We start from the raw sequence: 27,917 nt of genomic DNA on the forward strand, positions 1-27,917 counted from the left end.
CTCAAAGTATTAGTCATTATTTTCTACACAATATTCCTGTAATATTGTTGGAGGAAAATGCCTCTGCTCTATTTGAACAAACATCTTTCCATGGCAAATGACAAATTCATTAAGATTCACAATCTGCATCAAAAGGTGACAAAACCCCGCCCTGCAGTGACAAGGAACACATACACAAAATATACAAATGCTCCTGCAGACAAAATATACACAGGAAAAAGTATCCATTTGTACAAAACATTTTTTTCAAGAAGGTTAAAAAAAAGAGAAAAAGATAAACAAGGATCAAAGCCATGCCCAGCAGCAACTGTTTCCAGTGTGACCTGGTGAGTTTTCAGCTTCAAACAGGTCAGATCAAGTGTTCCCCAGTGGTGTTACCTGGGGATCTGTCACTCACACATCAAACTCCCTTCCGCTGGCCTCTTCTCCCAGAGACATGCTGCCAGATGCAGAAACATCAATGTTTTCTTGCCTGCGGTACGGAGGGTTGGGGTTGCAGGAGAGGATGTGAGACATAGGGGGAAGAAAACAAAACAAAAACCAAACCCAGGGAAACGAGCAAGTGTGCTTTCTTGTGTCTACAAGAGACCTGCATTACGAAGTATCACATGATTTTTCCTGGGACCCAATTTTGGTCTTGCACTATATTTCCTGAAGAATTTGTTTCAAATTCACCAACGATTGTCTCCTTAGGATCAAAACACCTATATCAAGAATGGAGATCCAGGCTGGGTGTGGTGGCTCACACCTGTAATCCAAGCACTTTGGGAGGCCAAGGTGGGTGGATCACTTGAGGCCAGGAGTTCGAGACCAGCCTGGCCAACACAGCAAAACTCAGCTCTACTAAAAATACAAAAAATTTAACCAGATGTGGTGGCGGGTAATCCCAGCTGCTCGGGTGGCTGAGGCAGGAGAGTCGCTTGAATCTGGAAGGTGGGTGTTGCAGTGAGCTGAGATCATGCCATTGCACTCCAGCCTGGGCAACAGAGTGACTCTGTCTCAAAAAAAAAAAAAAAAAAAAAAAATAGAGACCTGGCTCCATCAGCAATGGCTGGAAGGAGAGGTATACAGAGAGCCAGAGAGTGACTTCACATCCACTGGGTGGGAGCAGAAGACAGCCCATTGATGCCAGCTGAGATTTTCCACTTGTTTGTCCAATCCATTACCCTCTTGTCATAGGCTCAGGTGAGAAATGAAGATCAAGTTATAAATCTCTTTTTTCTACAACTAATTCTGTAGTATTTATCAATGGAAAGCTAACTTTTGGTTAATCAACCACTTATCCCCACTTCTTATTACATTATGACTTACTACACTTCCTATTTTGCTTTATTTTATACTGCATTAATTCAGCATTTAATGAGTTCTAACTCTATGCAGGGCATCAACCATTTTTGCCTTTCTACCCCTGAGCTATAGATTGGCTATGAAACCTTCAGCCAAAAGTTAATAAGGGATTGGAAAGTACAAAGGAGAACAACTTGAGAAGGCAACTAAATAATATATGTACAATTTCAGGGAGAATGCTTACAATAGAATAGAGATGGGGAATGACTTGGGATGCCAGAACAATAATCTAAGCTGGAGGTAGGAGAAGCCTTAGCCAAGATGGTGGTATTAAGAATCAAAGAAAGGTCTAGACTCAAGAATCCAGGGGCTAGGATAGACATGGATTGTCGACCGGATATGAGGGTAAGAGAGAGGGAGGAGGTCAAATGGACATCTGTGCTTCCAACTTGAGAGCGACTATCAAGCCAAGTTGGGGAAGGAGAAATTTACTTTGGGAAAAAGGGACAGTTATTTCTATCTGAGAAAGGTGTCTGGCAGGTGGTTGACAATGTGGCTTTTGGGTTCCCGAAGGAGGCCAGGAACAGAAAGAATAACAATGGCAGGTAAGAGCATGAACAGCGGGAAGAGGGGAAAGACAGGCCAGGGGCAGTGACCTAAGTAAGGCACTCTGCTAAGCACATGGCATGTATTTGCTAATTTCATCCTCACAACCATCTGAAGTCAGTATGAGAAAACATACTCAGAAAAACTAATTTACTCAAGTTTCCATAGCCATATAAGTAGTGGAGCAAGGATTTGAATTCAGGCCTACCTGTTCCTCATATCCATGCTGTTAAGTAACATTCTCTATAAACTTTGGGATACTGACGAATATTTAAGGAGAAAGAGAAGAGAGCCTGACAAAGATACAGAAAAGGATGGGAACAAGGAGTGGCAAAGTCAGGCAGTCCATGGGATGAGAGAGATCCAAAGCGGAACAGCTTGTCAACTAGGCAGAATGCGGTCACTGGTGGGCATTAAGAAGCTATTTTATTAGAAAGTCATTGGTGGGTATTAAGAAACTATTTTATTAGCACAATAGGATACAGTAACTATTCATCCAGGGGTTATGAAGGGTGACAGCAAGCATAAAAGTTATTTGACCTTGAGGGATGGAGACACACAAGATGGAGGTGGTTTCTCCTTTAGATTTTTAAAGATTGGAGGAAACTCGCTAGAGTTCATGAGCTGAGAGGGAAGTGGTGAAAAACACAGCAGGTACAAGGCAAAGGGAAAGGAATGACTGATGTGACAAAACCATGGAGGAGACTATAAGCGTTGGTTGAAGAACATGGCTTTGACCTTGGGAATGAAGAACATGTTTTTCTCTTGACACCAGAGGGAGTGACATAAACATGAATAACAATGTTTTCATGTTAAATGGAGGAGATGGAAGTTGAGGGTGATCTTACTAGATACCCTTGATATTCTTGGTAGAGCTATCTACACATAATAAAGTGTGATACGAAAGTCTGGACTAGAGGGTTTAAGATGAGAGGAAAAAAATCTAAAGCAACAAATTTGAGGACTGTCAAAATGAGCAAACACTTGGCACCAGGGCCCAGCCAGAGGTAGAAATTTGTATCAGATGCAACTGGTGTAGAAAGCTGATTTCTCTAGCAATTTAACCTATGCACACATCAATCTGGGCTGACAGAAAAGCACGTGCAAGAATGTCTACGTGTGCACACATGTCACAGACGAAGACAACCATCTGTGTAACAGGGCTGCATTATAATTCCACCCAGCCTTACATCCAGGTGGATATTACTCCTCTCCAGAGAAGAGATTGTAGAGGGACTAAATGCCAATTTGTAAAATGGGGGCTGCCTAGTGTTCCTTACTTGTAGTTTTTATTAGTATGTAATCACCTACCAACAGATAAATGTATACCTGTTTACTTGAAATGTCGGAATGAGATGGCAGGGAAAGAGAGAGAGACAGCATGCATGGAAGGAAAGGAAATCTCACTGTGTCCTTGGGAGCCAAGGGGCTACATCCTAATGAGAGTGCTCTGCACTTATCATTTTAACAAGAGAAAGAACGAGGAAATGTCCTCCTGCTTAAAAAGAAGGCAGGGTCTATCAATAATAACCTAAGGGCCTTCATTATCTTTCTGAACCATCACTCCTACTATGTAAGAGGTGCAGTCTCCAGTGCTAAAATGCGGCTAATGAATTCTGTGGGAGTTCTTTATGAGAGCGTTACCCCTCTGCTGGGTAACTGAGCTCCACATTCACAGTCCTGCCATTCCCACGTCTCCATGGGATAAGCAGGGCCAATGAATTCCATGCCATGCCCTGGTTCGTGAGGCTGGTAGAAATTCTTTGCAATTTAAGACCACTGCTGTGACATTACCTACAAGGCTTCTTTTCCATGAATCTGTTACATCCAACAGTAGGAACCGGCGGGTCCGTGGCTGATGGATGCTACAAGTACTAACCAGCAATGAGAGCATCTACCACAGCTGAACTACCGTGAGTTCATCCATTTGCTTATTATCAGAAATTTTCTGGGTATTTGGAAAGGCTATTGTGCCAATGTCAGCATCCCCTCCAGGTGAAATAATCACTGAAAAGTTTAAGATTAACGACTGAATGACCAGTGCCACCTATCGTAGTCATGGGGAGCATGTTTACTGTTAGAACAACAGGGTTCCGCTTGGGATCCCAAGGAGAATCTTTTTGCTTCTTTTAGAACAAACGGCCTTACAGTGACTCAAAGTACATTGTCTTTAGCTAAATAATAGTCATGTCTAATAAAATGATACCAATGGTCTTGGTAGCTTCAGAGCACTTATGAAAACAATGTTTCAGCTAATACTTAGCACAACTAGTGACTCTGTGTGGGACAAGTGTTATAAATGGGGAACTGCAGGTCCTTGTCAAACTGCCATCAAGTCTAACCCTGAGTACTCTCAGAATTGGGGGTCGTCCTTACACTCGAAGAGATCTGAGTAGAATTCTGTATGACTAATTCTGAGGAAGTTTTTTTAGCCTGAGCCTAAATGTGTTGCTCTGCAGTTTCTCCCAAGTAGTCCTGTTTCTTCCCTATGGAACAACAAAATAGAAATCTATTTCTCTTCCACAGGATAGCAGTTTAGACGTTCTTTTACTCCCAAATCAATCTTCCACAACTAGAGCAATCTGATGCTCTTTGGCAGTTTTTCATACATGAGAATGTGTGTCAAAATCTATTTTTTCTAGTCCTACACTGTTCAAGACATTAGCTACCTGTGGCTATTTAAATTAAAATGACATAAAATTAAAAATTCAAATCCTAGTTACACTATCTGCCTTCAGCCCCGTGTGACTTGTGGCTACTCTGTTGGGCCATGCAGAACATTTTCAATGTGACAGAAAGTTGTACTGGACAGCACTGTCCTAGACCCTTGAAGTACTTTGGACGGAATTTCTGCATATGTACTGGTCCTGGTGTGGGGCCACCCTTTCCTATCACCTACTTTCGGTCCCACCTTCACAGTGTCTATTTTATCTGATTTATTTTAATTGTGAGGGGTGTTGGTGGAGAAAAGAAAAAGAACTCCACCCCACATCCTGTCAGATCAGAAATACTTAAGTGGTTTGTGAGCTGGCTGACAAGCTTTAATAGTCTCATCTTTTCAAATCTAAACTCAGCTTGAGGCCAAATCACTGCCTATATTATATACACACAAATTCTATTATTAAAATGGAAGCAAAAGTTCTTTTTACTTAAACTGACAAGAGGGAGAAGATAGAGTTTATATCTTTATTTTTTATTTGGGGGGAGGCTGTGCAAATGGAAGGAAGAAAAAAATAACCCAAAGAAGAAAAAAATAAGCTAAATGGATCTTTCTAAAGTAATCAGATACCCCATGGTAAGATTACCATAAATCACACACACAAAAAGCACACGATTTAAGTAGAGTAACTTTCTTATTTTGATTCTTTTAAGATATTTCCCAGCGGGGTGTGGTGGCTCACGCTTGTAATCCCAGCACTGTGGGAGGCTGAGGCAGGTGGATCACCTGAAGTCAGGAGTTCAAGACCAGCCTAGCCAATGTGGTGAAACTCCATCTCTATTAAAAATACAAAAATCGGCCAAGTGTGGCCGGGCGCGGTGGCTCACGCCTATAATCTCAGCACTTTGGGAGGCCAAGGCGGGCGGATCACGAGGTCAAGAGATCAAGACCATCCTGGATAACACGGCGAAACCCCATCTCTACTAAAAATACAAAAATTAGCCAGGCGTGGTGGCGGGTGCTGTAGTCCCAGCTACTTGGGAGGCTGAGGCACGAGAACAGTGTGAACCTGGGAGGCGGAGCTTGCAGTGAGCAGAGATGGCGCCACTGCACTCCAGCCTGGGCAACAGAGCGAGACTCCGTCTCAAAAAAAAAAATTCGCCAAGTGTGGTGGCGGGCACCTGTAATCCCAGCTATCAGGGAGGCTGAGGCACAAGAATCGCTTGAATGCGGGAGGCAGAGGTTGCAGTGAGCCAAGATTGCATCATTGCACTCCACCCCGGGTGACAGAACGAGACTGTAACAAAAAACAAAACAAAACAAAAACAACAACAAAAAGAGATTTCCCCATAGGCCTTGGGAACAAAATTCAGCACCCATTCTCAGAGGACTTATACCCTACTGGCGTCAGCCACACTGCAAGTACCAGAAAAACAGAAAGCTTTAAAAATGTTTTTTGGCAATAATGAATGTGTGACATCTTTGGGAGACAAGAATGGAGAAAGGGGACACGACATTATTATTGGGTTAATAATAATGGCAAAACTGTCATGACAAATATAATAACGGCAAAACTGCTTGCTATGACCCAGACAGTAGTCTCAATACCTTCCATGTATTATTTCATCACATCCTCACATCATGTAAGATCAGCATGTACCATTGCTATTCCCATTCTACAAATGAGTACAATAAGAGAATCAATAGGCTTTGTAAGTCCCATCTTTATCCACTAAGCCATCAACCTGTTTTAGGAAAGCTGGTAGATTGAAGCACACTTATAGCGACATAGGCATCTCACAACAGGCCTATGGAGAGGGAGAGTTCTAGGTACTGCTTTTGAAATTTACTTTTTTTTAAACTGGAGACACAAAAATCTAGGCTTAGTGATCTTCAGTTTTAAACAAAAGCCAAGAGAGCCGAACTAAGAAACGCTTGTCATTTTTTAAAAAAATCCATTTTATTTTACTTGTATTAACATTTAAAAACCCCAGTAGGACGATACCATCATTTTGGCATGACAAGTATTCTAAGGGAAAAACCATGTTATCTTTTGCAGGCCGAGCCAGGAGCCAATTCATCAAAAGGGAGCTGTGTTTTGCATTCTATTTCTCTCTGATGTTGTTGCAAATTGTTTTCTGAACAGACTGAGAACTAAGGGAGAAGTCACAGGGCAGCAAAGGTCTTATGGTCCATCAAGGCCCACCCCGAAGTCTACTGCCTGGACTGAACTGACTTCTTTCTTTTTTTTTTTTTTAAGACAGAGTCTCGCTCAGTCGCCCAGGCTGGAGTGCAGTGGCTCGACCTCTGCTCACTGCAAGCTCCGCCTCCTGGGTTCACGCCATTCTCCTGCCTCAGCCTCCCAAGTAGCTGGGACTACAGGCGCCCACCACCACGCCCAGCTAATTTTTTTGTATTTTTTTAGTAGAGACGGGGTTTCACCATGTTAGCCAGGATGGTCGCGATTTCCTGACCTCATGATCCGCCCACCTTGGCCTCCCAAAGTGCTGGGATTACAGGCGTGAGCCACCGCGTCCGGCCTCAGCTGACTTATTTCTTAGTGAACAGGTGCAGAGACTGCATAGAAGATTGAATTCCTCTGTCCTCCTTGTCCTTCCATATATCTCCCGACCCCTAAAAGAAGCCTCCAATCACTGTCACAGTTTGTCTTTAGACCCACAATCAAAAGCTTCATGGCATCTACACGTGAAAATCTGGGCCAAAAAAAAAAATTTTAGTTTGTTTTCATCTCCCTTTACCACATTTCAATCAGCTATTTAACCAGTTAGTAAACCATCAATGGCAGATACCATTAACCTTCTACTCACTCTACTACAGAAATAGAGCCATTATTCCAGTGAAAAACTAAGTAACAACTTTGATTCAGTCTTCGAGTTCCTAGAATCCTTAAATAAAAATATGTGAACTTGATTTGCCTTGGAGCTTTTTCCTCTATCACTTTACCTCTCCCCTCTTAGGTCCGTGGGCAAAAAGTAATAAAAGCAACATGCTGCAAAGATGAGCCATGTTTCTTAATCACTGAAGCGCTGATGTGCTATTTATGAAATAGGACTGGGTTGAAAGGATAATGGTTTCTTTTCCTATTGATGCACCTACTTAATAAGTTTTACTATAATTGTAAACCTTAATAATCTCTTTTTTTAAAGACTACATAAAAACAGTAGTAACATTTTAGATGTAATTCATGGGTTTTACTATACAATAGAATAATGATTTTCTACTATGTTCACTATAGTATCTGCAATCTCTTTAAGTGATCTGAAGCTTTCATTGGTAAGTTAAGAGGAGTATTTGAACAATAATCAGATATGTGGTGTGTATTGGTACAGAAAGGATATTAGAGACACAAGCTGTAGTACATGCAAAAAGGCAGCTTTCTATGTGAGAAACCTTCATAGGATTTGGACCAAAATGTTAGGTATAGAATGTTGTCTCTAATGCCCTACTCTTCATATATTCATATTCTTTAATGACCTAACTCTATTAGAGAAGTCTTATGATTTTAGGCTCTCCCTGATCTCCGCACTATCAAAACCTGGTCCTGAGAAGTTTCATAAATGTATTTAGACTCTGGCCTAGAAGTCTGAGAAAGAGTTTTTCCAAGGCTATGTGTAAATTAATATAGTATAATGTTATAAGACAATAAATAAATCACTTTAATAGCTACAGACAGGAACTGACCCCACTAATTCTTAACTGATGGTTCTGACCCACTTTGTATGTACAGGGCAATTTGAAATACAAAAGGGGTTCAAAAACTTATAACTAAGTCACAGTAATTACAATGTAATTGCTACTACCATATAAGCACTTGCCTTTCCAGTGTTCTTAAAAGCAGTGGTAATTAACATGCTGCTCACCTGATTAGTCTTTTTGAACATGTGCCTTTTTAACAGGACTGCTCAGTGCACCCCTATAGACCCAAAAGGCGATGCCCCATTTCACTCTGGTAAGCAAAGACTTGACATTACACTGTGTCTCTCACCTCTTATTTTATTCAGCCAAGTGAAACATCAGTGTGCACTTCACCTACATATTCGGCTATACAAAAAAAAATTAGTATGTGCATAGATGTTTCGGCACACGTCTGAGAAAGGATAAAGATATACTTGTGCTGTGGTACACCAGTTGAGAACTACTGTTCTAAAGCATAGGTAATACCTATGGAGCACTTAGTATATGTTAAGCACTGTTCTAAACGGTTTGCACATTTTAACTAATTTAAGGCTAAATTCTTCTCTTCACTACATAAGAGCCATAGTGACAATATTTGGTAAACATTTTTTTATAATCACAGCTCAATACCTTAGGGCAATCCATGAGTTAACTTTAGTGGCACTTTTAAACAACTAGCTTTAATTTTAAAATAAACCTTTCTCAGCTTATCTTTATATGAGAAATGGACATCATAGGAGTAGAAGTGATCTAATCAGTTTGCTCTTAAACTAGTCTATACTTTACTACTGAAACCCTGGAAGCTGGGTATGTTCCTTCCATTTTCCTAGTACATCCCCAGAAATGCTGATGGCAGAAAATTAAGAAGAGTGAAATGGGTATGTCCTAGAAAACAATTGTTATAACTCCTGGGGCCCACAGGGTTCACTGCAACAATTCCCTTATCTCTTTCCTCTTCCTTCAAATGGAGAAAGCCTGGTTGTTGTCCCATATCTGAAAACGAGGGCTCTGGCCTGGCCCTTTCTTGTTTCAAATACTTGAAGACCACCAAAGCTTGGCAAGATTAGCATGAGAGAAACAATGTAAGTTTCAATCACTGTCAACAAATATTCATTGAACTACACAACTTTCAAAACTTCTATACCAAAGCAAAAGTTATTTTTAGCAACATGCAGGCAGAGAAGACTAAACTACTTACTTATTCAACAGGTTATGTTGTTTACTTATCGAGGGGTACATTCTGTGACTAGCTCTGTGACTCTTTCGGATGTGGTTATGCTCAAAGGTAAACATTTTTTTTTTAAGTTGGTAACTCCCCTCAAAATGTTTCAAAGCTAAGGTTATATCCTATATTTTATGGCATTTCAACAGAGCTCTTGTTCAAACATTTGCAGAGGTCTGAAATTGCTTTTAGTGAAGTCTTGATTACTGCAAGGCAGTGCATATAGAGGAAGGAGTGCTGGTAGAGGGATCTAGGCTCTCCTTTCGTGTGATTTCATAACTTGGTGATCTTGGCCAAGGCACTTAGCCTCTCAGTTTCCCTACCAATAAAATACAGATAATAATGCTCTCTACCTTACAAGGTTGTGTGAGGTTTACAGCTATTGTATGTAAAGCTAGAGCATGTGTCTGGCACATAAGAAAAACTTTAGTGAGCACACTAGCTATAATTTCCAAAAACTGCCTACAGGCATTTCAGTAGAGACAAAAATCTTCGTGAGGACAAGAACACGTTTGAGGGTTTTCATTTTTATAACAAAGGGTCAGGTTTGCCACCCCTAGTCTGAAAGGCAGTAGCCAATGGACAGCTCCAGTCTCCATCATGGATGCTTGCACTTCAGGTGTTCAATAGTGATGGTCAGGTATGATTTTCAAACTGACCGATGTGGTCAAACACCTTGAAATTATGAGCTACTGCGTGCTAGTGGCTATGGAACACCATTAAATCCTGAAATGTTCAATTTTGTTGTAAGAAATAGGAACAATTTTATTCGTAAAGTACATGATTATGTTTCATATTTAAAAACATGATGGTTTCCTCTTCAAAATAAGCTGTTGAGCTAAGTACCATCCATAGTCAATAGTATTTTCTATTCATATTTGTTACTTGATTATACAATGAGGCAAGGTTCAACAAAAATACACATTACAAAAACAGTTATCTAAGAATTTTTACCCATTTTTTCTTTTTCGATCTTTCAGTGGGAAAAAAAAAGAAAGCAATAATTTGATTATAGATAGTGAGATGGCTTAGTCCAGTTCACAGGACATCTGTGTTTTGATGGAGATAAATTTAAGAACCAGCAGTCTTGGAATTATGCAGCAGATTTTGCCAAGGTTTGCAGATTTCTTTCTCAATATCTAATCAAACCTCCAGCGATTATGGACCTGGTGGCCAGGCACTCTGCAAAGAACTACAATTTAACCTCATTACTTGAGTTTATATTGATGAACAAAATGGTTAGCACAGTTCTTTTCTTTTTCTTGTAAAAATTAGACTGAAAGTTCTACGCATCATACTGCCCAGTGTTTGTTCAAGTCTCTTTACAGCATCTTCTCAATGTGTAGTGATAGGCAAATGTTTCTCTATTCTGATAACTTTAATGTTTCACTTCAATAGACAATACAATAAAAACTGTAAAAAGGTAAAAAAACACTAATATTTATGTTTTGTATAGGCTATAGGAAACTCAGTGTGAAAGTTGATTATGCAAATTGCATCATTCTTGTCATGCCCAACTAAAGAAGAGTTGACAGAGCAGCGGGAAAAAGTACTCAAGACACAGCACATGCTCCAAGAATTGAGTTTTCTCCAAGCCCAGCTGTTGAAACAGCCTGCTGTAACCATAAGACCAGTTTTACTTAGCAGCTGCTGAAACAACCTGCTATGACTTTAAGACTAGTTTTATCTACTACCATCACTCACCAATCAGACCCGGGCAGCTCCCACAAGCTTCTCTAGGGTCAATGAGCTTTCTTTCAAAACAGTAAGTAACATTTCCCTTTCTAATAAAACCCCCAATCTTTCCTTTGTTCTTTGGACATGCTGAAGACCACCCAGTCTGTTTGCATGCCCCCAAATGTGATTCTATGATTCCCAAATAAAACATTAAATTTAGAGATTTGTCTCTACATTTTATTTTGACTTTGACATCAGCTTAAGTTTTTTTTTCCCCACTTGCATTTCTTGGCCTACATGGTTTGGCATAATTTTATTTTCTTTCCTGAATCCTTCATTACTTGATTAGCATTCCATTGCTTACTGGTTTTATACTTTGTATGTGAGTCTTTTTTGGAAATGTCCTCAAATCTGAGAATTTATACTCACCAGATGTACACATATTATAAAGGCATTTATGTCCATATAATTTCCAGCACCTTGAAATGATGGAAAATTAGAAACTTGCTCTATGTCAACATACACTGTTTAAAGTCCATCTTTCCTGTTGATGGTCATCTCCAAGGAGATCAGCATAGGTCTGGTTTGTTTGATTTTTTTAAACGACACTGCCTAACTAAATCTCTGCATTACTCAAGGTTTTAACAGATATTTTAATTAATTGGCTAACTGTTTATTTGTTACTTGTCATGAGTTACAGAAATCCAAGTATGTTTCTCAATTCAATAAAATTCCAAGTAGAATTTCTTACCGAACTTTAGCCTTTCTACTAAAAGGGAAATTGGAGAGAATCCAAATCCAATATTTTTATGAACTCAAAGATGTGAATCTACATTATAATAAATCATATATAAGAACAATATTATATGGTAAAATGTCTTTTTTATTTTTTATTTTAAAAAGGAAAACCAAAAAGGTGTGACATTTCAGTGGGTACCTTCATATATCACTGGTGGCAACAAACACTAGGACATTATGGAGTGAAATGTGACAGCCTACAAAACACTCTAAGAGGGCTTTACTTCCTTTTACTCAATACTTTCATAAGAAATGCAGTGCAAAGTCATAACCACTGAGATACATCATTATTCATAATAATGATGAATTAGAAAAAATCCAAATATATAAAAATGGGTTAGGTAAATTATGGTATTATCAATATAATAGGATACTATGTGGTCACAAAAAATCAGGCTATGGAAAAGTATTTAATGGCCTTCGAGAAAGTTTATGTGAAACTTTGAGAAAGATAAAAGACTGGAATGCTTATGCCACAAAATATTAAGAGTGGTCACCTCTCAGTTTCACTATGAGCACAATTTAAATGTTTTTCTTGAAATTTTCTGCATTTTCTAAGGTCTCTAGAATGCAACTATGTCACTGCTATAATCAGCAAACCAATAAATTCTACTGAAATAGAGCCTTTGGGTATTATAGGTTGAGCATCCCAAATCCGAAATGCTCCAAAATCTGAAACTATTTGAGTGTCACATGACACTCTAAGGAAATGTTCACCAGAGCATTTCCAAAAAAAAAAAAAAAGTTAAAAATCCAGAACACTTCTGGTCTCAAGTATTTCAAATATGGAATATTCATCCTATACCTTTTTAAAAGGGAACCAGCCCTGCTCTCACAACAGGAAGTTTTCCCCTCTGTGTTTCTCCGCAAGATGTATTCACAGGATTTTCACAAGACATTCAACCCAGAACTGAGTACCACCTCAGACTTTCCCAACTTCAGACCCCCTACTACATCCCAAATAAAAGGTCATGGGTGATCCCTATTGATGCCAACACTGCCACGGCCTCCAGTGGCAATTCGGATCCAGGGCATTTAACTGTGCTCCACTGGGATACTTTGAGTCACACGAAGAGATATATCCACTAAGTAAAATGCTGAAGTATCAATAAAAGCTGGTGAAATCTGAAACAGCAATCAAGTAAACACTATCATTCATGGCTCTCCTGGCCTCAGTTTCCTCACTCATAATTCTGGGTCTTTAGACTACAGGCTTAAGTTTTCATCCTGCTATAAAGTTTCAGGGTTTCATGATATTGGCTAAAGGAGTGAGACAAACTGGGATAATGCTGAGTAGAAGAGGACCCCTGCTTCTGCTCACGGTGTGAATCGCAGGAATTCCCTTGCTTTAGGCAGGAAAGTGGCAGCAGATGTCTGCAGTGTTGGTGATGAGCATGGAACTGCAAGGCTGAATGAAAATGCCAAGCCCTGAGACCCAAGAAGGTGATGCGCTGAGGAGGGGCAGCATGTTGGCTGAGTAATCTCTAGAGGAGTCAGAGATGTGAAACAGGGCCCAGTCAAGGAATGTGGTTAGGATATAAAGAAGCCATTGATGCTTCCCCTTCCTATATCACACAATCACCAGAGAGAAAATAAATGGCAGCAGATACATCTAAAAGAAAATGAGAAAAAAACTATGTTTTTATAGTTCTTGCTCTGGGAGGGGTGAGGAAGAGAAGAGTGTCAGGGCACCAGTAAAACCCTTCTAGCAGTAAGGGAACATGTATAATGCAGATTGAGGGGCTCATTTCTTAAAGGGAAATGGGGGCCAGAAGATGGCCTTTATAAACCTCCAAATTGTATAGCACCCTCTGGAGTGTCTTCTATCTGAAACTACTGTAACCCACAAGGGGATTAGAGTGCAAAGAGTCTCTGTCTTTCCTCTGATTACTGTGCTAGCAAGCCAAACAAGAGCAGAGTGTGGCCAAAGGAAAACCACTAAAGCCAGAAGAGTGATTATGTGATACTCTGGGAGTTGCAGCAGCACTGTGTGTGTGTATGTGTGTGTGTGCGTGCACACATGTGCATGTGTATTTCTGCAAATCCAGGTGCAATCCTCCCCGTTGCTAGATCAACCTCAGCTCCCTGCTGTCAGAAAGTCAGAAACCTCTTGAGGGCAGGAAAGAAACAGCCTGGTAAAACAGAATAGAATGCAGCAGCCATTTGTCACCCCCTACTATTTCCGAGTGGAGGTGGGGGTGGCATGTGGATGGCCGTTCCTCCCCATTCCTGTGCAACAGAGCATATGGCAATGCCAAGGCACAAGTGTTACAGGGTCCTTTTGCTCTGGGAGTCTTATGTAGGTTTCCTTGATCTCAAGTGAGAGGTAGGAAGAAGTATTTTATCTTCAAAGATTCCAACCCTAAATGAGAGCAACCTCGGGGATAAACTCTTCTGCACAGCCACAAGGGAGCTCAAAGAAAACTTTTCATCAATGCCTTGGCTAGATGCTGGTTTTTAAAGAGAAAGGATATATTAGGACAGAATGGAAATGATGGCCAAAAAATAAAAATAAAAAAAAGAAGATCTTTCAGGAAAAAGAATGCCATGCAGATACTTGCAGCACACATGCACGCACCCACTTACTCTCTCCTCAGACATGATGAGAAGTGCTTAGTGGGGCAGGCAGTAAAAGGTGGGCAGCAGATAGAAAAGAGATGAGCCAGACAGCCTGCCCCTCAAGACCATCAAATTGGTAAGAATTTGGTGTCCTTAACCAAAGTCTCTAATTTAGCCACCTTTGAAGTAACCAACACACTGATGCAAGCTGGTGGTTTTATTATGGAAATTATACTAGATAAATGGTGGATAGATGGCCAGGTAGGATAAGAGCAAAAGGACAGGAAGATTTCAAGAGTGGTTTTGGGGGATAGAGAGGAGAGGAAAAGGATGCATAAGATAAGCAAGCAGTAACTGGTATATCCATTTGGAATTATGGTGTTTTTTAATGACTATAACACTAAAACTAGTTATAGTATTCAAGCCCATTTAGTATAACTATGACTCACTACAATTTTTTTTTTTTTTTTTGAGACAAGGTCTTGCTGTCACCTAGGCAGAAGTGCAGTGGCACAATCATAGCTCACTGCAGCCTCAATCTCCCCAGCTTAAGCAATCCTCTCACCCTAGCCTCCTGGGACTACCAGCCTGCACCACCATGCCCACTTTTTTAAACTGAATTTTTACTAGAGACAAGGTCTTGCTATGTTGCCCAGGCTAGTCTCGAACTCCTCAGCTCAAGCGATCCTCCCACGTTGGCCTCCCAAAGTGCTGGGATTACAAGCATGAGCCACTGTGCATGGCCTAATTGCAATTTCTATAAGCCTAATCAATGCCTTTGGCTTTAAGGGCACTGTACAAATAATGAAGCTCTATAAATAAATATTTAAAATGTCAGCTGGGTGCGGTGGGCAGACAGCTTGAGCTCAGGAGCTCCAGATAAGCCTGGGCAATATGGCGAGAATGCGCCTCTACAAAAAATACCAAAAAAAAAAAAACCACAAAAAACAAAACACAGGCATCATGGTGCACACCTGTGGTCCCAGCTACTTGGGAGGCTGAGGTGGGAGGATTGCTTGAGCCTGGGAGGCAGAAGTTGCAGTGAGCCAAGATCACACCACTGTATCCTGGGTGACAGGGCGAGAACTTGTCTCTAAATAAATAAAATGTCTGTCACCATCCCTTTTGGACTTTAGTATGGCATTTTTTTTAAATGTATGTTTGTGTTTAAATAGCATCCATTATGAAATTTTAAAAAATTGCAGCCTACATATAACTTAAATTGACTGACTGAAAAGTTATTTGTTATCAGATTACAGCAGGGTGGTGAGGGCGGAAGGAAGGAAGCACTGGAAAGAACACCACAAAATCCCCTCTTTAGAACCTCACAAATTTGCACGTTTTCAAAGCCCTACTTTATGGGTTCAAGAAAGGATACTATTTTAAGAGAGCTTTTTTTCCCTATTTTATTTTAAGCCAAAAAACTCCTAAACTATGCAAACTCAATAAAAAAGACCCACACATACTAAAATACCTTATGCCTCCAAGAAGTGCAAAAATTAAACAAAAGAGGTACTCAGTCTGAAGTTTTAAAACCACTTATGAGAAAAACCCACATTTTTATGTACTAATCACCAACAATAGTCCTTAATATATATGAATCCCTCATTTAAGTGAACTTTCATTGGAAAATTATTGTGAGCAGAGACACAATACACTTGCTGACATTTTCCTCCCTTCATACTTTAACAGATGTGGTATGAATATCACTATGCACACAAATAAAATATAACACAGAACTTATAGGAAACCTCAGTTTGAATTATGGTCTAAATGCTCATATAAAGAATTTATTTTAAGAAAGAAATATAGAATTATCCTGAAGTTCAAAATGTAATTCTAACTAACAGCTAAAAGGTCTTAGAGGGCAAGTTTAATGAAGGAAGAAGACCTACTATCCATGTAAATATAGACTCTTAAGAGCTTGAAAAGGTGTTGCCTTTAGAGCCAGTTAAACCTGAGATGATTAAACGTGCCCTGACAATCTATGCAATATCCTTTACCATCTCACTTATTTGTTTAGCAAATTAATGAGGCTTTACAGTATTGCTGAGAACATTATGTGTCTACATCCCAAAAGCCCACCCTTTAGAAGTATTTTTAAATTGAGAAAATGTAAGCCTATGCATGCAGTAACGAATAGGTAAAAAATATTTCCTGGAATGCTGAGCTCAATCCCTTCCCAAAACATCGTTCTTCCTTGTGACACTGGTGGCACCGCTGGCTTGATGGCTTTAATAGTAGCTGATCAGTATCCCCAAAAAATTCTCAAAAAGATGTGTTCTACAAACATGTACTAGTGAAGGGATTAGCAAAATTAAAGGTTTCTTTGGGGGAAAAAATCACTGGTGACATTCCTGAGAAGCATTCACAATTTTTCTATTAATATTTACATTCATGCTCAAAAACCTGCAGGTAGGCACACCAAGTCCATGTGTCCTGCTGGATGGGAGTTGGCTGCAATACTTTATTAAGACTGAAAAGGAGATACATTAAATATAATATCTAGCTAGGCCAAGCTTGTGGAACCCGCAGCCCGCATGTGGCTCAGGACAGCTTTGAATGTGGCCCAACAAATTTGTAAACTTTCTTAAAACATTTTGAGATGTTTCTGCCATTATTATTATTATTTTTCTAGCTCATCAGCTATCGTTAGTGTTACTGTATTTTATGCGTGGCCTAAGACAATTCTTCTTCCAATGTAGCCCAAGGAAGCCAAAAGATTGGACACCCCTGCCCTAGGTGATAACAGCTGCCTCTTATGTTTTACCTACCTCTAAAGACACTTGATATACACATATACACACGCATGATGCAGTGGACTATCCATGTGTGTGTATCTATAAAATGACCTGCCACATAAGGTGTTATTTTTCTTTATAAGCAAGGCTATCATAAAATTCTTTGGATCCAAGTGATTTCTGTGTCATTGACAGATCATGCATCAGACTACATGTTATGGTCTCCAATGTAGAAAAAAAATGGCATCTAGACTTAAGACTGGCTGATCCCTATTATCAAACAGGAAGATTTTTTTTTTTTTAAAGGAAAAAAACAAAAGCAAAAGAAAATCCCTAAGCCAAACCTGGGACATACCGATTCTGTAGGTCTGGATTAAAACCCTGTGGACTATAAATATTTCCAAATGTCCCCAGCTGATGATGTACCAGGTTTGGAAACCCTGAGCTAGAGCACAAAGGCACCTTGGCAGGTGAGGGAAGCACGGGCTGCAAGGTGCTCATCATTTTCTTGCTGAAAGTTCAGGCTGTGGTGGCAGAGTGGAACGTAGGCTTCAATGATACCAATCTAGAAATGAAAATGCAGACACCACACGCTCATTTTCAAGCACCTATTTTTGGGTGCAACATTCTCTTCCCCACCAGCTTGTGAGAGAGGAGAAACCGTAAGTGTGGGGAATAGAGAGAAATGAGAAGCAGCCAAGTAGTGCATCTACAACACATGAATATCTGACCAAAATCATTCCAGAATGCTGTAGGATCTATTCCGAACTCAGGGTCTAAGGAGGTGTTTAATGCATGAGTCATCATGTGTGAGAGTAAATAACAGAGTTTGCCTTGAGGCACAAGGAAGAGATTGTAGGTAAGATGACCTAAATGTCCCAAAGAGTCTGGAGGCAGAAAAACATGGTGCATTACAAAAGGATGAACAGAGTGAAGCAAAAAATGAAAAAAATCATTTCCATCTGTGTAGCTCCAAGCCCAAAACATTGCAATCTTTATTTGGAAAAGAGTTAATGACGATTATAGAACACGAAATGACTTTCCATCAACTTATTTCTCCAAAAGAAGAATGAATTTGCATTTTCATTGAACTGATCAAATGTTATCTAAGAATTGCTTAATTGCCTTAATGGTTTAATTCTATTTGCTGCCAATCTGATTAGCAAAGTGTGTGTCTGTGTGTGCACCCGTGTGGGCCGGCATTAAATGGGAGGGTGAAACCTATTACTGAGAGAACAGCAACGTGGAGCTGTCTGGCTTTTGGTTAATTGAGAAACCACAAGTGGTGTGAGAAGGTCAGCCTATCATTTATTTTAATTTTCTCCTCTCCTGTTATCCCAGTCACTTGTTCATCTCAGGAACTTGCCTTAGACTTGAGACCACTAACAGCATGTGTTAATTTGGGTTAAGGAGAAGGTGAGCCCAGGTATTACTGCCAGTGTAGTGATTTAATAGGAACCTGGATATAATTTAATAGATCCTTCATGCCTCAGCCAGACATGGTTAATATGGATTGGGGTAACATCTTACAGAAGCTAATACTTACATTAATATCTTGGGACTTTATCTCTTGGGACACTGCAACAATGCATAACCTAACAGAACAGAAATAATCTCTCTCAACCTGCATGGGAACGTCTAGTGATAAAAGCACTAAAATGGTTGCTTTTGGACAGGGTTAAAGTAATGAAAGGTGGTTTCAGAATCACTTCTGACTGACCTTGAGGAAAGTCACAGTTTGTCTCTGTGTCCTCAACTTCAAACTGGAGTGACTTAAAATTTGTTTTTTAAAGAGACTTTGGGCCAGGTGCAGTGGCTTACACCTGGAATCCCAGCACTTTGCGGGGCTGAGGTGGTTGTATCACCTAAGGTCAGGAGTTCGAGACCAGTCTGGCCAACATGGTGAAACCCCATCTCTACTAAAAATATAAAAACTAGCTGGGCGTGGTGGTGGCCGCCTGTAATCCCAGCTACTTGGGAGGCTGAGGCAGGAGAATTGCTTGAATCCAGGAGACAGAGGTTGCAGTGAGCTGACACAGTGCCACCGCACTCCAGCCTCAGCAAAAAAGTGAGATTCCGTCTCAAAAAACAAAACAAAACAAAACCAAAAAAAGAGGCTTTGGGTTTTTCAGGTGCATAGGAAGCTCTAAGAAAGCTGAGCAAAGGAGGTTCTACCCTCAATTCCGAGCTCTCCCATCCACTGTGATTTAACTGGAGACATTTCACTTCAATCAGTTTGTAGTACTCTAGACAAGATTTGGCTTGAAAAAATGTTTTGTCTGTGAAAATATTTGATAAACCACTGGGATAGATGATGTCTAAGATTATGTACAGTTCTAACAATGTCTTCCTTCTGAACATCCTGTTTGTCCTGGTAGAAAAATTCATCGTTCAGGCGTGGTGGCTCACGCCTGTAATCCCAACACTTTGGGAGGCTGAGGCGGGAGGATCACGAGGTCAGGAGATCGAGACTATCCTGGCTAACACGGTGAAACCCCATCTCTACTAAAAATATAAAAAAAAAAATTAACCGGGCGTGCTGGTAGGCGCCTGTAGTCCCAGCTACTTGGGAGGCTGGGGCAGGAGAATGGCGTGAACCCAGGAGGCAGAGCTTGCAGTGGGCCGAGATGCGTCACTGCACTCCAGTCTGGGCGACAGAGCGAGACTCTGTCTCAATCAAAAAAAAAAAAAATTTATCTTCCTCTTCACAATATTTTGAGCTCTAACTTCTTCAAGACTTACATCAATGCCATCTCTTCTCTGAAACCTCCCTCAAGAGGAACAACCCTTTGGAGATGGTTCTCAGTTAACTACGTAGACAGCTTTGTTGGAAAGAAATTCTGTGACTACATTTGACCACAGAGTAGTCTTTCCTAAACTTAAGATAAGAAATACTCTGGCTACTGGGTCAAGGATTCCATGCTTTGAATTCTGGGTGGTGTAAGGCAGGGTTAAAAGTATACCCTGGGAGGCCTAGCATAGCAGCTTACATCTGTAATCCCAGAAGTTTGGGAGGTCAAGGTGGGAGGATGGCTTGAGTCCAAAAGTTCGAAACCAGCCTGGGCAACATAGTGAGACCTTGTCTCTATAAATTGGAAAAAAAAAAAAAAAAAAAAAAAAAGTCAGGCATTATGGTGCACACCTGTGGTCCCAGCTACTCAGGAGGCTGAGGTGGGAGAATCACTTGAGCCCAAGCAGTCCAGGCTGCAGCGAGCTGTGATAACACCACTGAACTCCAGCCTGGGTGACAGAGCAAGACACTGTCTCAAAAAAAAAAAAAAAAAAAAAATGTATACCCAGGGAAATACATATCAATAGCTTTGATATGTTAATTTCCTCAGATGCAGTAATAGAACTAAAAGAAATTTATCCTAAGGAAATACTGACAGATGTACACAATGATTTATTAATAGGAAGTTCATGCCTCAGCATGGTTGATAAGGGTGAAAAATCAGAAACAACCTAAACACAGAAAATAAAGTTACACACACAACAATAGTTAAATAAAAAGTTTTTACTTTGAAATAACATATTGCATTAATTATCATGTTTTCAAAAAATTCACATCTCATGATGTGGGAAGATGCTGATTATATAGTTGAAGGGAAAAAGGCAGGACACAAAACTGTATGTATATGCTGAAAATGCCAATATATTTGATATCTACTCAAAGGAAATACATAAAAAGAGTAGTAAAATGGTTGTTACTTTAGTTTTCTTCATTGTATTTCGTGTGTTTTCCAAATTTTAAAAACAGATACTTTTCACTTTTACTATACTAAATATAAATGATTCTGAATATTCAGCAAAGTAGTCAACATGATATCTATGTGCTCAAGTAAACTTGAAAATGACTTTGTTCCCATCAGCTTTCTTCAATTCTTCAACTATGCGATACTTCCAAATCACAAATGTTTGATGAGTCGAAATCTACTCTTACAACAACTAAGACAGGAATCCCAAAAGCCTAAAGAGAACTGACCTTGGGAAGTATGAGGAAGATCCCTCTAGAAATGGGTTCTAGTCTCCACTATGCCACAGGCCAGCTGCAAGGCTCAGCAAGTAGCTTCATGTCTTGGGGCTTTAATGTAGTCATTACGAAAGAAAGGTGCATGGCTCATTCTTTTTTTTTTGGTATTCCCAGTGTTTATAACATTGGAAGTTATCAATAATGTATACAGATTGACAGACAGATGGGCAGATGGATGAAGTAGACAAAAGGCTATTACTAAGATGAGTTAATATCCTAGCTTCTTAATTGAACTCTTCAAATCTATACTATGAACTCTCTTGGTCACACAAATGAAACTTGAAACATACATAGGGAAGCACAGTTTTTGATCCTTCTAAGCTTAACGTCATACTTCTTCACAGATCCATTAATGCCTGAGATAAGTACAATAAGGAAAACTCAGGTTTCACGAAGAAGAGAAACAAGGGGCTACTGCCTATGAATGGGTAGTGAAAGACCCTGAGGTGGGAGCAGTTGAGTTGGAGTAACTCAATAGAGTTGAGGCAATAGAGTAACATTTGATGGTCAAAGCCAGGAGACCAAGATTTAACTGATTAAATATGCAGTGTGGAACAGTATTCAGGATGAAAACTAAGAGATCCAAACTCCAAAAACAAAACCCAAAAAACAAAAAATCAAAATTTGTAAAGGGCATCTGGCCTAAGATAAAAACAGAGAGAGAACGGAGGTTTAAGCAGTAGGAGTCAGCATTCTAGAACAACATAGGACAGTATCCTCCAAAAGACACTCAAAGATTGTGGCCTCCAGTGGGTCTGAGGTGTAACAGATTGATACAGCCCATCTTGGTCACCCAGGCTGACTCTGATCAGAATAAAGTACTCAACTCTTGGAGGCCACTAGAATGCCACTTAATAGATAGATAGGTGCTGAATGGAAGCACACAACATCAGTGATTAAGACCCATCTTAAGGAGACCCTAACTTGCAACTGGGGCATAAAAAATAAAATCAGGCTATCTGCTATTTACATAAACTCCAATTCTATTTTATGAGCTGGGAGCAGAAAAATAGAGAATACACTTCTGCCCTTCATCTTTCTAGGTATCAAAGCCTTTCTAGGCTAAGCCACAGCTAGGACTGTTCTCTTTTACACAGTGAAATCATTTCGAAGTGAGTAGCCTAGTAATTTAGAGGAGTAAACTATTCTTGCCTATGTCTTCATGATCTATAATGGAAGATAAATCCTGTTAGCCTGGGCATGGCAAGGCAATTATTTCAACTGCTACGTTTCTGTGGAACAAACAAAACGATTCCAGGCTTATGCATTTCCTATTTAACGGAGAAGGGAAGCAGCACTATTCTCACCATGCCCGGAACACTGGTTGTCACAGACCAGTGGCAACCAGAATGGAAGAGAGGCCTTGTCTATTATCACCACTGGATATCAAAGTCCTCTGGGCTACATGTGCTCATATTCGCCTGTCCAAACCAGCCTGTGACCGAATGGTGCTGAGCAAGAAGCAAAGGAGAAACGATCATGCTAGGAACATCAGGGCATTTTGGATGCAAAGCAGAAGCTTATCTTTTTTACTGTTGCAGCTCCAGAGAAAATCAATTTTGACACAGAACTGCCACTTTACAAGCAAATAACTATACTTTCCAATAACCTAATCTGTGCAAAGCCTACTGAAAATTCCCTAAAGAACCAGTAGTTAAAACCTCCATTAAATCAAAGGGTTTAATATGGGAAAGGAAGAGAGGATGCAGTTTGACTTGGGAATGTAATGGACTCAGTGGGGAAATAAATATGTTGTTTTATGTGTACAGTTACAGAATATGAGAACGCGGTATTCATTTCAAAGGGAATTCTCTTGCTGTGCAACTTATTCCTAAACAGATGTGATTTTTGCTTATTCAAAAACATTTAGGTAACAATTACAGCATAATAAATTATAATTGCCATCATCTTCCAGCTATGCAATGCCTTCTATGCAAACACAAAGAAAAGGCAATTACACAAAACTGTAAAACCCATTTTCAGGTAGGTTCTGCAGCCTAGATTCAAATAATCTATATTATTCTCACATAAACACGGTATTGTGCCTCACATATATATATCCTACTATGCCATGTGGAAACTACCTAGCAAATAACTAGGGTTTGTTAATCACAGGCTTGGACGGCCCCCAGTGGGGTAGTTTTAGGGGTGCCAGGAATGCCTTCCAGCCCTCAGATACCTACTTTTGCAGTCTTCAACTACCATCAGTCACTCCACCATACAGAGCTTCAAGCCACTGGTCACTCCAATGCAAATGCTCCAAAGAGGTGGAATATTATGTAGGCAGCAATGTTTTTAAACCTTAAAATAACTAATGTACCAAATTTTCAACAGGACAGTGCACTAAGGGTACGGCATTATCCAGACACTCTAATAGCGGGAAAGAAATGGTGTCCCTGAGATGAGGACATTGGTGCACACTCTCAAACAATGACAGGGAATATGCCAAGTAGGAGTGAGAAGAAAATAAATTCAGAGAAAAAGGTGTGGTTCTAACATCCACAAATTTGTCCATATCCCTTTTATACCAATGTTTTATTTCACATGGAAATCATGTGAAATCATGCATTTCAGGCATGATGACAGAACTGAAATGTCCTCATTCTGACAAAGAACTTATCCTCCTTTATCACTCACATTTACCATGTAATATATCTCTGACAGGTAGAACAGCATGAGTATGATGTGGACAGCTTGTTTTCAGATGAGCAATAAACTGATAAACCAGAAAAACCGATAAAAACAGGAGTTAAGACACTTAAGTTTTACTCTTATCTACTACTTAGTATCTTAACTTAGGAAGTGGCTTAAGCTCTCCTAACCTGCACACCATACAGTATTCACCTTTACTTACAGAGTATCCCCCAGGAAGACTGGTTACAAAGGCACTGGGAAGAAAAATGAAGAGCACACAGTGTCCTTACCCTTGAGAGACTCAGTCTCCAGGGAGAAACAGTGATGTGAACAAATGACAACAGAGATGAGATAAGGGCTTGTGTAAGTATGGGGAAGGGACCATCTACCTGCTCAGAAGGGTCTCAAGAGGACTTTGCAGAGTTGGTGTTATGTCCTGAAGGATAAGAATGAGCTTGCTAAGCAGGCAAAGCAGGGATAGAGGGCATGCTAGGAAATGAGAATAACATGTACAAAGGCAATCTGCAAAACTAAGATAACGTGTCTGTGACAGAGCTTTGTTAACCATAAACTGCTTTACAACAATGGAGTATTTATACTGTTAATAGAAAGCTGCACAAGGGGTTGGCGAGAGTCTCTGTGGCTCACTCACTCAAAGGAATACCATTTTGATTAGGCTGCATCACGGTATACAGTGACCAATTTAAGGATCATCTGTTTAGCAAAGCATTTAAAAATTTTCCTTCTCTAACTAGTAGGGAACCATCTCACAATCACAACTAAAGAAAAACGGAAGTACTTGGAAGTGGCTTCCTATGTATTCCTTTAATGTCTCATTTGCTGCTGCTCTTTGAACAAGTCCACTCCAATCTCCATCCCCAATCATGCATTTTGTCCTGCATTTAGAAGTTTACACTGATACCCTTCTTCTTTATGAAATGTGTAACTTTAAAAGAATGAAAAATCTTGCTGCTGAGTTGACACATCTATGCTGACGGTGTGCTTCCTAAAACATTTTGATCACTTCTGACTCCTGAATACAGGCATGGTTTTACATAATTAGAGGCTATCGGAAAGTCTCAGACCTAAAGCCCCACTGGTGAGTGACACTGAGTGGCTACAACTGTACTTTCACATAAGCATTTTAGATGAGAATGTGCAGCAGGTGATGAAGATGTTAACTAAAGCCTGTGTGGGTAACCACGTGTCGGAACATGAACCGCTATATAAGAACCAAAGTATTTGACCAGAGACTCCATGAAGGCAAGGAAAACCTGACTACTGTACTCCTAAAATCTAGTACAGTGCCTGGCATAAGAATAGAATTCAATAAATGCTCATCATGGAAGCAAAGATTAACTGGGGGATATCCAAAGACTACCAGTAGGTCCACAAAATCAATCCAATGAGTCAGAAGACATTTAAAAAATATAGATAAGTGGTTTTAAAAATCAGTGCCCCGTACTGAACAGGGTGAAAAATCTGACACCACATATAATGACATCTCTCTAAAGCAGCACCTTCAAAGTGTGAATGACGGTTTTGCTTATACTTCATCTACGCAGTCCTGACCTGGGAGAGTGGGTGGCTTTCCATCTGGACCAAAATTTCACTAGCCTCCTTCATATTTATAAAATAATCTCTCTCTCTAGTTTGTCTTATTTCTCAAGCTTACTAGTCCATTTGATCATTGGAATGGAATATGAACACCATCATAAAATTACTGATTAGAATGAACCACATCACCTGAAGAATGCCTTTGCTTACTTAAGCTTCAATCTAATGCCCTAATCTTTCATCAAAGGTTAGAACTAAAATGAGTAACATGAATTCCATGTCTGAATTTTCTGGAAATCTGTAACTGGGGACATTGTCAGTTATACAGTGACTCTCAAAACCCATGTGAACATTTTCCTAAGAATTTAGAACTTAGCAAAAATATACCACTTCCCCCATTCTACACCCAAAACAAAATAAGGAGCTAGTTATCTTTTCTGAAAATAGGAATTATCACATTATTTCATTGTCTGGGCTATCAGGAACCTCTGCGCAACTTCGTGAGATGGGTGATTTACAAAGTTGTTTTCTCACCTCTCACATCTAGTACTTACTGTTATTCCTATTTTATTAAATTGCTTCAAATGCCTTTTTGAAAGCTATGGGGTAAAGATAACTATAATAGTAAAAAGATTTTTATTTCTTTATATAATTCTCCAATTTGTTCACATAATATTCCTGTGTTCAGTTCAAACATAGGAACTACAAAAGTTAAAGCAGGCCACGCCAAGTACGTTTTTGTTCTTTATGGTAGATAAAGCTGCTGATTGACAAAGATGATGTTCAACTGTTATAAAATTAATTTCCATCTAAAAAAGAAATGCTTGATATTACAGAATATTCCATTGGAGAAATGTGTGTTTACGCAGATAAATACATCAGCTGCAGACTATAAGATACATATGTGGTTTTACAGAACAAATATACCCTGTGAATAAGAAAAATGGAAATAGAGTAAAATTAGACCACCTATCTTCACCTTAACAATTTTAAAATCTAGAGGTAGCACGGTTATTTTAAATTTATTTTAACTGCCTATTATGTTTGGCTAAGGAGACTTTTATAGCCATACATTGAACATATACACACTATGTAATGACTTTGCTTCTTGGCAAGCAGCACTCTTTTAAAAAATCTAATTTATTAGTAGAAATGTTACAGTCATAGCTTAATGCCAAAAATCCCAGCTGGGCAGGTTAACAATTGTCAAAGGATCTGATACCTGAATTGGGATGAGGAATGGAGAAAAGAGAAACAAATGAAGGTTAAACTAAAACACACTGCAAATGAAAAGGAGGGAAGTGTTTAATTTCTCATTGGGGTCACGCTAACAGTAGTCAACAGAATCTATATCACATAGAGTATTAGAATTCAAATGTGAGTGACCACACCAAACGGAACTAGAATTCTTTAAGCAATTTGACGAGAGAAAAGAAACTCTCCCTATTACTGGCACAGGATGAAGTGTTGCTGACATCCCTCTTCATATCATTTCCAGATTTAAGACATGCTTCCTCTCCAAGGCACATCTTCCCTGATCTCTGAAATGGAAACATGAAAATCTCATATGATTCAAAAGAATGTTAAATGCCCTCTGATATAATACTGTGCTAAATGTTTTTTTTACATCATTGGTAATTTGTTTTATAAAATTGGGAAATTATTTCTCCTTTACACAGAAAAACATAAGCTTATGATCATTTATAACAGAGAATTTTAAAATTGATGCCTGCCTGCTCACCTCTAAGACATGCTTTGAGAAATCTCTTGTGATCAATTTGTTTGAATGTTCTACATCATGACTCTTCATACACAAGATTTTTCACAAATTGCTGGTTTCTATACTCCCTGAAATCTCGGCTTAGTTTAGCTTTTTTGTTATATGGTGCAAGACTTTGAATAATTTGATTTTTCCTCATCAGTGACAGAAGTCTAGAAGCATTCTGTGGGATCACATATAAAAATGCAGCCCCTCTTACTAAATTAGGTCTGTTTTGAAGTTTTCAGAATCAGAATTTAATAGAGAATTTAGTTATTTATGTATTTCCCTTCCCTACAAGTGTTTACATACTTGGTAACATCCAATTACTATTATTTTCACCTCTAACTCCTAATGGTTGAAGACTGTATCTCTAACTTTCATAAACACAAAAACTGGGAATAAATTCTAAGAATGAACTAGAAGGGAAGCCCAAAATCACCTAATCCTCAACACTCCAACTATCTTGGGTCTTTGGTCCAGACACAACCTTTGTGAGCTTCCATTTCTGAATCAAGAAAGAACAGCAGACTTGGAACCCTAACAGCTCTATAAACCAAGACTTCTCTCCACTTCTTATATTCACTTTCTCCCTTCCCTTCCTCAATATCCTCCCATAAAAATACGGGTAAGAGGGCCTGAGGGATGTAAATCTTATGTTTCTGTTTCAGGTAGAAGCAGCAGCCCGTAGG

The 27,917-nt window shown here is 39.5% G+C and overlaps 1 protein-coding gene across 13 annotated transcripts in view; it reads right to left on the bottom strand.

Annotated features, from left to right (window-relative positions):
• The window catches only part of AUTS2 (activator of transcription and developmental regulator AUTS2), a 1,193,236-nt gene that overhangs the window by 476,660 nt on the left and 688,659 nt on the right, over positions 1-27,917 (bottom strand). The window contains exon 5 of one of the 13 annotated variants that reach the window (XM_034964281.3): positions 5,079-27,007. The exons of the other annotated variants lie outside the window; for them this stretch is intronic. Within the exon in view, the coding sequence (XP_034820172.1) occupies positions 26,867-27,007 (141 nt within the window). The 3' untranslated portion in view covers positions 5,079-26,866. Of the gene's footprint in view, positions 1-5,078; positions 27,008-27,917 lie in introns of those variants that run through there. 13 annotated transcript variants of the gene reach the window in all.

The sequence above is a fragment of the Pan paniscus genome, chromosome 6 (assembly GCF_029289425.2).
Source record: "Pan paniscus chromosome 6, NHGRI_mPanPan1-v2.0_pri, whole genome shotgun sequence".
NCBI classification, from domain to species: Eukaryota; Metazoa; Chordata; class Mammalia; order Primates; family Hominidae; genus Pan; species Pan paniscus.